The sequence below is a fragment of the Beta vulgaris genome, chromosome 4 (genome assembly GCF_026745355.1).
Source record: "Beta vulgaris subsp. vulgaris cultivar EL10 chromosome 4, EL10.2, whole genome shotgun sequence".
Lineage (NCBI taxonomy): Eukaryota > Viridiplantae > Streptophyta > Magnoliopsida > Caryophyllales > Amaranthaceae > Beta > Beta vulgaris.
In genome coordinates this window covers 35,583,823-35,598,707 of record NC_079205.1, presented here as the reverse complement: position 1 = coordinate 35,598,707, position 14,885 = coordinate 35,583,823, and the positions used below count along the sequence as shown (strand labels likewise).

Below are 14,885 nucleotides of genomic sequence, written 5' to 3'. Positions count from 1 at the left end.
ATAATAAAATAATAGACATAATACAAAAAAATAATAAAATAATAGACACTAATACAAGTATAATACAATATAATCATTGTGGTACTTTATTAATTAAAATTCTAATAATAACATAATCAGCTAATAGTGATATGAAATTATGAATAACAAAATAATGGACAATAATACAAATGTTTATTAAACATTGACTATTTGGATACTGGACCTTATTAGACCTTATTGGAACTTATTGAACTTATCAAACCTGATTGGAACTTATTGCACCTAATTGGAACTTATTGCACGTGATTGGAACTTATTGGACCTTATTGGAACTTATTGCCCTTATTAGACCTTATTGCAACTTATCTGAACTTATTGGACCTAAAACTTAATTTTTTAAGTTGAACAGAACGCACCCTTACTCTAAGAGGAGTACCACTCGGGGGGTTAAAGCGGCAAGTTCCGAAACATCTTTGGAGTCGGAGGTGTCCGACCTTAAGAGCATGTTCCGGCAATTTTTGATGAGTGGCAATCAAAAACAGGTGAAGGCTTGTGGTATTTGTTTCAACACCGGCCATCCAACCGACTCCTGTCCGACTTTGCAAGAGGACACCCGAGAGGTGAATGCCGTGGGATATCAAGGGCAAAGGAAGTATGATCCATTCTCAAACTCTTACAATCCCGGATGGAGAGATCATCCAGCCTTTAGTTACAAGCAAGGGAATCCAACTCTCCAAGGAAATCAGAATTTTCAACAAGGTAATCACCCTCCTCCTCACATGCCACCATATCAAGCTCAAGGTAAATCCTCTAGCTCCAACTCAATGTCCACCGAGGATATGATCAAGGCCTTGGCTCAAAATGTGACTACTATGCAGCCCAACATGGTGCAATTTCAACAGGAGACAAGGTCTAGCATTCACAATTTGGAAACACAAGTGGGCCAAATGTCTAGTGTCGTGAATAGACTTGAGGCCCAAAGTTCGGGGAAGCTACCATCTCAATCCGAGGTGAATCCCAAGAGGAATGTGAGTGCTGTGACTTTGAGGAGTGGCAAAGAGTTGGTTGATCAAGAGCCCGGCAAGAGCAAGGTTATGGAGGAGATTGTAACAAAGGAAGAGGAGGTGGAGGTTCTAGTCCCATCAAAAGAAGCTGGAAAATTGGTGAGTCCTAACTCTCACCAAGAGGTAAAATCTTTTCCGGATTTCAAACCGGTACCCCCATTCCCCGAATCATTAAAGGACAATCGTAAGCTTGAATCTTCTAAGGATATTTATGAAACATTTAGTCAATGTGTCGTAAATATTCCTTTCTTAAAATTGATAAAAGATGTGCCTTTGTATGCTAAGTGGTTGAAGGAAATTTGTTCCATTAAGAAGAAGAAAAGTTTAAAAGGGAAGCAAAAGGTTAAGGTTAGTGAACATGTTTGCGCCGTTTTTCAAAAGAGAATGCCTAAAAAATGCAATGATCCGGGGATATTCACTATATCTATAACCCTTGGTGACACAAAGGTTGATAGGGCTATGCTAGATTTGGGAGCCTCCATTAATGTGCTTCCTTATTCCTTCTATGAGTCCTTAGAACTTGGTGAATTGCTTGCTACTAATGTTGTCATACAGTTAGCGGATAGGTCAACTTCCATTCCTAGAGGTGTACTGAAAGATGTTCTAGTGGAAGTTGATAAGATGACTTTTCCCACTGATTTTTATGTAACTAACATCGAGCATGATAGGCATTCCGGTCCTATTCTTTTAGGGAGGATGTTCTTGAAAATGGCTAATGCTAGGATTGATTGTGGCACCGGTTCTTTGACCATGCAGTTTGATGGTCAAAACATTGAGTTTAAAATGCATGATGCCATGGGATGTAAAGAGGATCAGTCTATCTATTCCATTGATGTGGTTAAGCCGAGTGTTCATGATGTGTTCGATGTCAGATAGAACTTTTGCAATTGTATGAGGTCGAGCTTTCGACTTTAAACTAAGCACTTCTCTGGAGGCAACCCGTGTTCTAGTATAATTGGTTTGTAGTTACTTTGTTGTTTTATTTTTTTTTCTTTTGGTGTGTTTTTGGTGTTTTGGTTTTTGTAGGAGAACCTTTGAAGCAAAAGAAGAGAGCTGAAAGGGGTGGGTTTCATCACCACTCCCTTCGAATTTAAAAAAATAAGAGGAAAAGAAAGCCGAGAGGGTTTCTGCGGGCTGACCGCGGGCGCTGCAACCTTCCGCGGGCGCGACACAAGGATCTGCGGGCGCGGCCCAAAAACAGAAAAAAAGAAAAGGGCCGCGAGCAGTTCCGCGACCCGCCCGCGATCGCGGAACCCTTCCGCGAGCGCGGACCATCATTCCGTGGTCGCGGACCTGTGTATTTCCGCCAGGTTAGTTTTTCTTTCGCCCTTTTTCTCTTCCTTCCTCCTTCCATCATTTTCGACTCTCTCTCTCTCTTTTCTCACAAATGCTCATCCCCTTTCATCTTCCTTCAATTCCTTCACTCAAATTCCTCTCTTTCACTTATTAAATCCCTTTTTCTCACTCACTCATATCATTTCCCACTCAATCATCTTCAAAAATCTCCACTTTTCTTTTCTTTTTACAAAATCCATTGAAATCCCTAAAATTTGGGGGTTTTTGCTTCTTGGAGTTCTTGGGCAATTAAAGGAGCAAGGATCATTCTTGGGGTGTTGTTCTCACATAGGTACTTGGTCAACCACTTCTTTGATTCTTCCATAAGGTAAAACTTCAATGTTTCACTCTTTTTGGAAGTTGCCTTCATTTTTAGTTGTGGTTGATTGATTGTTGAGATTGTGGTGGATTGTTGTGTCTTGGACCTCTTTGTGGTTGTGAAGACATTGTTGAGGATTGAATTTGTGAGGTTGGAGTGAATTGTTGGGAGAGTTGAGGGTGGAAAGTTGTCCTTGTGAGATTTTGATTGTTATAACAATGGTGAGGAAGCGTGGCCGTGCCCAAAGTTCCAATGAGCCTGAGGCTCACGAGGAACTTGTTGCTAGTGAAGTGATAATTGACACCATGGGTTTGAATGAACTAAACTGGGAGTAAAAGGTTACTTGGAGAAATCTTACTAAATCAACACGAGTTGTCCAGTGTACTAAGTTTATTGACACAAATTTCTTGGCTCAGTTGGGATTGTTAGATGGATTTTGGGAGATGATGGGTAGAGCCGGACTGTTGGGCATGCTTGATTATGCACCTCGCACTTATAAGAGGTGTGTTTATGAAATTCTGTCCATTCCCACCTTGGTGAAGCATAGGGGAGACACCATGTTCTTTTTAGGATGCATGATCGGGTTCGTGATATTTCTTTGAGCCAAGTTCGAGAGGCTTTTGGTTGGGTCGCTTAATCAAGCGACAACCCTTTTGTCCCCATGGGTGTTCCATCTGAGGATGTTGGTACCTTTTGGTATCGCATTTATGGGTTACCCCTTAGCAGTGGCGGTGAGAAGATTAGTAGTATCCGTCACCTTGCCTTACGCATGGCTGCGTATTTCCTTGGCATGACTATCTTTTGCAAGGGTGAGACGGGGAAGTTGAACCAAGTAGAGATGTGCTATCTTCGTGCTTTGCTTCCGGGTAGTGTGGGTATTCCGGATTGGGCTGACCTATGGCTTAAGTCTTGCATTGATGTGCGCACCAAGTTGGGTGGCCACCTTAGCATGGGAGGTATGATTACACATTTGGGTTATGCTCCTAATAACGCTTGTGATCCGGTGTCCGACAAATTTCTATTGTTTAATGCTCGAACCTTGTTAAAGATGAACATGTTGAAGAGTTTTGATGGTCCTCCTTTCCAGATAAGTTGTGGTGATGGTTTCATTTTCCTTCCTTGGGAGCATTTTCCTATTGGCCCCACTGTGGCCGATTTCTTTATTAGGCCCGAGGTTGGCGGTGGGATTTTGGATGAGATAGATGAGGATGATGAAGGTGATGGAGATTTAGATATAGAGTTAGAGGAAGGAGAAGGAAGTAGACTTTCATCTATCGAGGAGCAATGAGTGCTCTTGTGCTCCAGGGTAATGCTACTATAGGTTACATGAGACATTTGGATGCTTTCTTTCAGCAGCAATATGGTGGTAGCTATGTTCCGTATGTTGAATTTCCTAGTGGAGCATCCGGCTCCGGTGCCTCCAGTAGCGGTGAGGCACGTCGTGGTGATCCCTAGAGGTTTGTTTTTCCCTCTTGCTTGCTCTTTCGATTTTCTTACACATTGGGGACAATGTGTCCTTTAAGCATGGGGGAGAGGATTTATTGATGATGTACTTATATTGTAAAGATTTGTCTTTCATTTCGTTTTGATCAAAAAAAAAAACAAAGAGAGAAAACAAAAAAAAGAAAAAAAAAAGAGACAAAAAGCAAAAATAAGAAAAGAAAAACAAAATGAGTGGCTAGGTGAAAACCCGGAAGGGCGCCTAGGCAAAAGGAGAGGACTCTGGTGTCATTTATTTTTCGGAGTGGTGGCATATGAAGGGTGTTTGAAGCGACGTTTGGGTAGGTCACTCGTTGTTGAAATAAGGAGGTTGTGGTTTAGATGGTGGTAGGTTAAAAAGCCTCTTGTTTTTCATCTTGGAGCCATAAGGGGAGTCGGAGGTTGTTAAGAGTAAGCCTTTGGTTAAGGTGCTATTCCAACCAAAGCTCATTTTTAGGGATGTTGTGGTGGATGAGCTTGGGGGAATTCAGGTCATGTTAGCCTCCCTTCCTCTTTGGTTTGTTGTGTAAGTTAGCTTGGGTGTGTTGAGGTTATTTCCACCCCAAGTTAACTATCCTTGTGGATTATGGAGTGATAAGATGGCTGAGTTTGGCGCTTGAGGCTTACTTGCCCGACATCTAGCTAGTTGTGGTACTTGCACTTGTTGTTTTGGTGTAGTGGTGTTAGGTTGATTCTTTGAATTTTCCGTGCTTCCTGTTAGACCTTGGAGATAGAAAAGAGTTAGGATTTTACTCGAGGACGAGTAAAGGTCTAAGCATGAAGGAATTTGATATGCCATGTTTATATGGCATTCTTGACACTTTTTCACTACTTACTAATGGGATTTGAGACAAGTTTTGTAATGATATTGATCTTTTTCTCTACAATGTTGTAATTTGCTCTTTTGAATCATTTAAGCTCATTTGTGTTGGAGAAAGTTCAAATTGGAAAGGTAGCATGTCGAAGAAACTCATTGAAGAGTTATCACAGTGAAGCAAGGAAGTGAGATGCGTGCTTCTTAAGTATTTTTGGTATGAGAAAGTCATTTTCAAGAAGGGAGATGAGAAGTTGTACGGCCAAGCCTCCGCGAGAGATTTCAACGAGGCCGCGGCGGATTATTGAAGAAAAATGCCGAGAGCTTCTCCGCGACCTCACCGCGGGCGCGGTGCCTTCCTCCGCGGTCGCGGACCCCTGTAACGAGGAATCGACTTTTTGTATTCCCCTGTTTTGCTGATTAAAAGAACATTTCGTCTTTTGTTTTAAGGATATATCAACTTTTCTCCTCTAGCTTTTCAGAAGAAACTCTATATTTATATTGTAATCCTTTATATGTGGAGAGCTAATCTCCATCTTGTGCTAATCGAATCAACCATTTTAATCAACTTGTGAGTTCAATTTTTCCTTTAAATTGCTTGAATGTTGACGATTCTTAATGTTCTTTTTGTTTGATTGTTTTTGTGCTTAAGTTAACTTGACCAATTAACTTTTTCTTATTACAATCTCTACTATCTAGATAATTGTCTGCTTTGAGATTATCTAGGGTTTGTAGTTTATGCCCAATTATCGCACGCTCGTGGATGATTGAGTATAAGAAGAATCATCATATAATTTCGCATTCGACCGCTTGTGTGGATGCTAGATTACCCTATTTGAAATCTCCATAGTCCTTATATAATTGCTTAGTTAAACCTAGAACATTCGGGCTATGTTGTTACGCCATTAAGGGTCGGATTAGAGCGCTCGCTTAGTCTTACCACTACGTTAGGGGAGATTGAATCTTATGATTCACAATAGGGTGTTCAAGTAACTTAGGTGTTGAATTGTTCAATGATAAAGGGTTGAATTGGTTGTGAAGATTGATTGCCAAGTTCTCGTTTATTATTTGATTTTCCTTGTTTATGCTTTATTTGTTTCAATTTCATTCCTCAACCCCCCCCCCCCCCAATTGTTACTTAGCACATGTCTAGTCAAACCAAACCTACCTTCTCCGTGGATTCGAACCTTACTCCCTTATACTACGTTTGTGTAGGATAGTATTGATTTATTTGCGCGTTAGCCGATACGACGTAGGCATCGCCATGAACTAACCATGATGAGGAACTAACACCTGCAGGTATTGACAAAAAGCATACTCCTGAAGAAGAGATAATTGTTCCTGATCCTGTCATTCAGGAGGAACAGGCAGAAGAAATTCATACAGAAAATGAAACAACTGAAGATCCTCAAGCTGAAGGAGCAGAGACAAGTAGATTTGAACCAAGACCCTGGAAACACCTGAAACCCCATCCCTTGGATTTAATCGTAAGGGATATCGAAAAGGAAACTCAGACTAGATCCCAACTTAAAAGTTTCTGTGCTTTCCAAGCCTTTTTTTCCATGACAGAACCTCGAGATCACAATGATTCCCTACCGGAGTCTGACTGGATCAATGCCATGCAAGAGGAACTGAATGAGTTCCAGAGGAACAAGGTCTGGCATCTTGAGACCAAGCCTAAAAACCAAAAGGTAATTGGGCTGAAATGGGTCTTCAGAAATAAGCTTGATGAGCATGGAACAGTCATAAGAAACAAAGCTAGACTCGTAGCAAAAGGGTATAATCAACAAGAAGGTATTGATTTCGATGAAACCTTCGCTCCTGTAGCTAGAATTGAAGCAATAAGAATTTTGATTGCCTTTACTGCATTCATGGGTTTTAGGTTGTACCAAATGGACGTCAAATGTGCCTTTTTAAATGGGTATTTAATAGAAGACGTCTATGTGGAACAACCACCCAGATTCGAAAACCCTGATCTTCCTAACCATGTCTATAAGCTAGATAAAGCTCTTTATGGGCTAAAGCAAGCTCCTAGATCATGGTATGAAAGACTCTCAAAATTCTTACATTCAAATGATTTTGTAAGAGGTAAAGTTGATAGATACCTATTCCTTAGATCTAAAGGAACAGACATTCTAGTAGTTCAGATTTATGTGGATGATATAATCTTTGGTGCCACAAACGAATCTCGTTGTAAGGAATTTGCATAGTTAATGCGCAGTGAATTTGAAATGAGCATGATGGGAGAATTAAACTTCTTTCTCGGCTTGCAAATCAAGCAAACTGAAAGAGGAAATGATCCATCAGCAAAATATGTGAAGGAGTTACTGAAAAAATGTGGACTGGATCAAGCAGAAACAACCATACTCCAATAGGAACAGGAACAAGGTTAGATGAGGATCAAAGTAGTAAGCTTATAGATCATAAACTTGACAGAGGTATGATTGGATCCTTACTTTAGCTAACTGCTAGTAGGCCTGATATTCACTTTAGTGTTGGTTTATGTGCTGGATTCCAATGATATCCTAAGGAATCCCATTTGACAGCACTCAAAAGGATCTGTAGATATTTGAAAGGAAGTGATGATCTTTTTTTATTCTATCCTCGAAGTGGCATCTTTGATCTAGTTAGCTACTCTGATGCTGACTATGCTGGAGACTTGGTGAATCGTAAAAGCACTTCAGGCATTGCCCAGTTCCTAGGATCAAACTTAGTTTCTTGGAGTTCAAAGAAGCAAAACATTGTTGCTCTTTCAACAGTCGAAGATGAGTATGTAGCAGTAGTTGCATGTTGTTCTCAGGTATTATGGATCAAACAACAAGTACGCGACTTTGGCATAAAATTTAAGTGTGTTCCTATACTCTTTGATTATACGAATGCTATATGCATTTCCAAGGATCCAGTTCATCACTCTAGAGTCAAGCATATTCACATTCGTCATCATTTCTTAAAGGACAATGTAGAAAAGGGATTAGTCAAAGTTGAATTTTGTCCCACTGAAAATCAAATAGCTGACATATTGACTAAACCTCTCTCTAGGCAGAGGTTTGAAACGATTCGCTTGGAACTAGGAATGATAAGAATTGTTTGAATGTACCAATGATGTTGATTCCCTAAGAATCGTTTCTTACTAAGTATGCCCTGCAACTTTCATGAATAAATTTCATACACCTAGGGTCAAGTATAAGGACTCACATTTGTCTTTAAATATTACCCTTATTTTCCTTGCACATAATTTGGTACGTAAGTAGTTTGTACAATGTGGACAAATTTTATTATATGCAAGAGCAATTTTTCCTTTTTCTATTTTTTCCTCCAAAATTCTTTGATTATCACTAGTGGAAAAATAAGGAAGGGTTGTGCTAAAAAACTCCCTCAGGGCTGCGTATTATGACAGCCGCCCTTTCCATAGTAGCCCTTTCCATAGCAGCCTTTCACCGCAGCCCTTCGTTGTATAAAGGGCTGCGGTTTTGACCATAACCGCAGCCCTTTTGATCAAAAAAATTAAAAAAATATTTTTTTTGCCTTTTTTTATCAAACAGCATGATTATATTTATTGCATTCGTGTTGTTGTTGATATCCCAAATAAAACAGAACTAACAGATTCCAATAAACCAAAAACACTATACTTACCCTAAACTTAAATAAAAAGAATCTGCATTATAAAAAATAGAACTTTCCATAAACTGCCATTTCACTATCTCCAAAAACACTATACTTACACTAAACTCAAATAAAAAAAACCAACCATACTTTAATAGGAACAGCAACAAGGTTAGATGAGGATCAAAGTGGTAAGCCTATAGATCAGAAACTTGACAGAGGTATGATTGGATCCTTACTTTATCTAACTGCTAGTAGGCCTGATATTTCCTTTAGTTTTGGTTTATGTGCTAGATTCCAATGAAATCCTAAGGAATCCCATTTGACAGCACTCAAAAGGATCCTTAGATATTTGAAAGAAAGTGATGATCTTTGTTTATTCTATCCTCGAAGTGACATCTTTGATCTAGTTAGCTACTCTGATGCTGACTATGCTGGAGACTTGGTGAATCGTAAAAGCACTTTAAGCATTGCCCTATTCCTAGGACCAAGCTTAGTTTCTTGGAGTTCAAAGAAGCAAAACACTATTGCTCTTTCAACAGCCGAAGTTGAGTATGTAGCAGCAGGTGCATGTTGTTTTCAGGTATTATGGATCAAACAACAGGTACGCGACTTTGGCATTAAATTTAAGTGTGTTCCTATACTCTGTGATAATACCAGTGCTATATGCATTTCCAAGGATCCAGTTCATCACTCTAGAGTCAAGCATATTTACATCCGTCATCATTTCTTAAATGGCAATGTATAAAAAGGATTAGTCAAAGTTGAATTTTGTCCCACTGAAAATCAAATAGCTGACATATTGACTAAACCTCTCTCTAGGGAAAGGTTTGAATTGATACGCCTGGAACTAGGAATGATAAGAATTGTTTGAATGTACCAATGATGTTGATTCCCTAAGAATCGTTTCTTAATAAGTATGCCCTGCAACTTTCATGAATAAATTTCATACACGTAGGGTCAAGTATAAGAACTCACATTTGTCTTTAAATTTTACCCATAATGTCCTTGCACATAATTTGGTACGTAAGTAGTTTGTACAATGTGGACAAATTTTATTATATGCAAGAGTAATTTTTCCTTTTTCAATTTTTTTCTTTTCTTATTTTTTCCTCCAAAATTCTTGATTATCACTAGTGGAAAAATAAATAAGGAAGGGTTGCGCTAAAAAAGGCCCTCACGGCTGCGTATTATGACAGCAGCCCATTCCATAGCAGCCCTTCACCGCATCCCTTCGTTGTATAAAGGGCTGCGGTTTTGACCATAACCGCAGCTCTTTTGATCAAAAAAATTTAAAAAAATATTTTTTTTTTGCCTTTTTTTATCAAACATCATGATTATATTTATTGCATTCGTGTTGTTGTTGATATCCCAAATAAAACAGAACTAACAGATTCCAATAAACCAAAAACACTATACTTACCCTAAGCTCAAATAAAAAGAATCAGCATTATAAAAAATAGAACTTTCCATAAACTCCCATTTGACTATCTCCAAAAACACTATACTTACACTAAACTCAAATTAAAAAAAAACCAACCATACTCCAATAGGAATAGGAACAAGGTTAGATGAGGATCAAAGTGCTAAGCCTATAGATCAGAAACTTGACAGAGGTATGATTGGATCCTTAGTTTATCTAACTGCTAGTAGGCTTGATATTTCCTTTAGTTTTGGTTTATGTGCTAGATTCCAATGAAATCCTAAGGAATCCCATTTGACAGTAGTGAAAAGGATCCTTAGATATTTGAAAGGAAGTGATGATCTTTGTTTATTCTATCCTCGAAGTGACATCTTTGATCTAGTTAGCTACTCTGATGCTGACTATGCTGGAGACTTGGTGAATCGTAAAAGCACTTTAGGCATTGCCCTGTTCCTAGGATCAAGCTTAGTTTCTGGGAGTTCAAAGAAGCAAAACACTATTGCTCTTTCAACAGCCGAAGTTGAGTATGTAGCAGCAGGTGCATGTTGTTTTCAGGTATTATGGATCAAACAACAGGTACGCGACTTTGGCATAAAATTTAAGTGCGTTCCTATACTCTGTGATAATACCAGTGCTATATGCATTTCCAAGGATCCAGTTCATCACTCTAGAGTCAAGCATATTTACATTCGTCATCATTTCTTAAAGGGCAATGTATAAAAAGGATTAGTCAAAGTTGAATTTTGTCCCACTGAAAATCAAATAGCTGACATATTGACTAAACCTTCTCTAGGGAAAGGTTTGAATTGATACGCCTGGAACTAGGAATGATAAGAATTGTTTGAATGTACCAATGATGTTGATTCCCTAAGAATCGTTTCTTACTAAGTATGCCCTGCAACTTTCATGAATAAATTTCATACACCTAGGGTCAAGTATAAGGACTCACATTTGTCTTTAAATATTACCCTTATTGTCCTTGCACATAATTTGGTACGTAAGTAGTTTGTACAATGTGGACAAATTTTATTATATGCAAGAGTAATTTTTCCTTTTTCTATTTTTTTCTTTTCTTATTTTTTCCTCCAAAATTCTTGATTATCACTAGTGGAAAAATAAAGAAGGAAGGGTTGCGCTAAAAAAGGCCCTCACGGCTGCGTATTATGACAGCAGCCCTTTCCATAGCAGCCCTTCACCGCATCCCTTCGTTGTATAAAGGGCTGCGGTTTTGACCATAACCGCAGCTCTTTTGATCAAAAAAATTAAAAAAAATATTTTTTTTTGCCTTTTTTTATCAAACATCATGATTATATTTATTGCATTCGTGTTGTTGTTGATATCCCAAATAAAACAGAACTAACAGATTCCAATAAACCAAAAACACTATACTTACCCTAAACTCAAACAAAAAGAATCTGCATTATAAAAAATAGAACTTTCCATAAACTCCCATTTCACTATCTCCAAAAACACTATACTTACACTAAACTCAAATAAAAAAAACCACCAATACTCCAATAGGAACAAGAACAAGGTTAGATGAGGATCAAAGTGGTAAGCCTATAGATCAGAAACTTGACAGAGGTATGATTGGATCCTTACTTTATCTAACTGCTAGTAGGCCTGATATTTCCTTTAGTTTTGGTTTATGTGCTAGATTCCAATGAAATCCTAAGGAATCCCATTTGACAGCAGTGAAAAGGATCCTTAGATATTTGAAAGGAAGTGATGATCTTTGTTTATTCTATCCTCGAAGTGACATATTTGATCTAGTTAGCTACTCTGATGCTGACTATGCTGGAGACTTGGTGAATCGTAAAAGCACTTCAGGCATTGCCCTGTTCCTAGGATCAAGCTTAGTTTCTTGGAGTTCAAAGAAGCAAAACACTATTGCTCTTTCCATAGCATCCCTTTTCATAGCAGCCCCTCACCAAAACCCTTCGTTGTATAAAGGGCTGCGGTTTTGACCATAACCGCAGCCCTTTGATCAAAAAAATTAAAAAAAATATTTTTTTTGCCTTTTTTTTCAAACAGCATGATTATATTTATAGCATTCGTGTTGTTGTTGATATCCCAAATAAAACAGAACTAACAGATTCCAATTAACCAAAAACACTATACTTACCCTAAACGCAAATAAAAAGAATCTGCATTATAAAAATTAGAACTTTCCATAAACTCCCATTTCACTATCTCCAAAAACACTATACTTACACTAAACTCAAACAAAAAAAACCAACGATACTCCAATAGGAACAGGAACAAGGTTAGATGAGGATCAAAGTGGTAAGCCTATAGATCAGAAACTTGACAGAGGTATGATTGGATCCTTACTTTATCTAACTGCTAGTAGGCCTGATATTTCCTTTTGTTTTGGTTTATGTGCTAGATTCAAATGAAATCCTAAGGAATCCCATTTGACAGCAGTGAAAAGGATCCTTAGATATTTGAAAGGAAGTGATGATCTTTGTTTATTCTATCCTCGAAGTGACATCTTTGATCTAGTTAGCTACTCTGATGCTGACTATGCTGGAGACTTGGTGAATCGTAAAAGCACTTCAGGCATTGCCCTTTTCCTAGGATCAAGCTTAGTTTCTTGGAGTTCAAAGAAGCAAAACACTATTGCTCTTTGAACAGCCGAAGCTGGGTATGTAGCAGCAGGTGCATGTTATTCTCGGGTACTATGGATCAAACAACAGGTACGCGATTTTGGCATAAAATTTAAGTGTGTTCCGATACTCTGTGATAATACCAGTACTATATGCATTTCCAAGGATCCAATTCATCACTCTAGAGTCAAGCATATTCACATTCGTCATCATTTCTTAAAGGACAATGTAAAAAAGTTATTAGTCAGAGTTTAATTTTGTCCCACTGAAAATCAAATAGCTGACATATTGACTAAACCTCTCTCTAGGGAGAGGTTTGAAACGATATGCTTGGAACTAGGAATGATAAGAATTGTTTGAATGTAACAATGATGTTGATTCCCTGAGAATCGTTTCTTATTAAGTATGCCCTGCAACTTTCATGAATAAATTTCATACACCTAGGGTCAAGTATAAGGACTCACATTTGTCTTTAAATATTACCCTTATTATCCTTGCACATAATTTGGTACGTAAGTAGTTTGTACAATGTGGACAAATTTTATTATATGCAAGAGTAATTTTTCCTTTTTCTATTTTTTTCTTTTCTTATTTTTTCCTCCAATATTCTTTGATTATCACTAGTGGAAAAATAAGAAAGGGTTGCGCTAAAAAAGGCCCTCAGGGCTGCGTATTATGACAGCAGCCCTTTCCATAGCAGCCCTTCACCGCAGCCCTTCGTTGTATAAAGGGCTACGGTTTTGACCATAACCGCAGCTCTTTTGATCAAAAAAATTAAAAAAAATATTTTTTTTGCCTTTTTTTTATCAAACATCATGATTATATTTATTGCATTCGTGTTGTTGTTATCCAAAAAAACAGAACTAACAGATTCCAATAAACCAAAAACACTATACTTACCCTAAACTCAAATAAAAGAATCTGCATTATAAAAAATAGAACTTTCCATAAACTCCCATTTGACTATCTCCAAAAACACTATACTTACACTAAACTCAAATTAAAAAAAAACCAACCATACTCCAATAGGAATAGGAACAAGGTTAGATGAGGATCAAAGTGCTAAGCCTATAGATCAGAAACTTGACAGAGGTATGATTGGATCCTTACTTTATCTAACTGCTAGTAGGCCTGATATTTCCTTTAGTTTTGGTTTATGTGCTAGATTCCAATGAAATCCTAAGGAATCCCATTTGACAGTAGTGAAAAAGATCCTTAGATATTTGAAAGGAAGTGATGATCTTTGTTTATTCTATCCTCGAAGTGACATCATTGATCTAGTTAGCTACTCTGATGCTGACTATGCTGGAGACTTGGTGAATCGTAAAAGCACTTTAGGCATTGCCCTGTTCCTAGGATCAAGCTTAGTTTCTTGGAGTTCAAAGAAGCAAAACACTATTGCTCTTTCAACAGCCGAAGTTGAGTATGTAGCAGCAGGTGCATGTTGTTTTAAGATATTATGGATCAAACAACAGGTACGCGACTTTGGCATAAAATTTAAGTGTGTTCCTATACTCTGTGATAATACTAGTGCTATATGCATTTCCAAGGATCCAGTTCATCACTCTAGAGTCAAGCATATTTACATTCGTCATCATTTCTTAAAGGACAATGTATAAAAAGGATTAGTCAAAGTTGAATTTTGTCCCACTGAAAATCAAATAGCTGACATATTGACTAAACCTCTCTCTAGGGAAAGGTTTGAATTGATACGCCTGGAACTAGGAATGATAAGAATTGTTTGAATGTACCAATGATGTTGATTCCCTAAGAATCGTTTCTTACTAAGTATGCCCTGCAACTTTCATGAATAAATTTCATACACCTAGGGTCAAGTATAAGGACTCACATTTGTCTTTAAATATTACCCTTATTGTCCTTGCACATAATTTGGTACGTAAGTAGTTTGTACAATGTGGACAAATTTTATTACATGCAAGAGTAATTTTTCCTTTTTCTATTTTTTTCTTTTCTTATTTTTTCCTCCCAAATTCTTTGATTATCACTAGTGGAAAAATAAGGAAGGGTTGCGCTAAAAAAGGCCCTCAGGGCTGCGTATTATGACAGCAGCCCTTTCCATAGCAGCCCTTCACCGCAGCCCTTCGTTGTATAAAGGGTTGCGGTTTTGACCATAACCACAGCTCTTTTGATCAAAAAATATTTTTTTTGCCTTTTTTAATCAATCATCATGATTATATTTATTGCATTCGTGTTGTTGTTGATATCCCAAATAAAACAGAACTAAAAGATTCCAATA

At 37.9% G+C, this 14,885-nt stretch overlaps 1 protein-coding gene across 1 annotated transcript; it reads left to right on the top strand.

The window, feature by feature from the left end:
* The first annotated feature begins 485 nt into the window (after positions 1-485).
* Positions 486-1,922, top strand: LOC104907633 (uncharacterized). Its single transcript, XM_010696592.2, has one exon. It carries the CDS (start codon positions 486-488, stop codon positions 1,920-1,922), a length of 1,437 nt encoding a protein of 478 aa, XP_010694894.2.
* The last annotated feature ends 12,963 nt before the right edge of the window (positions 1,923-14,885 follow it).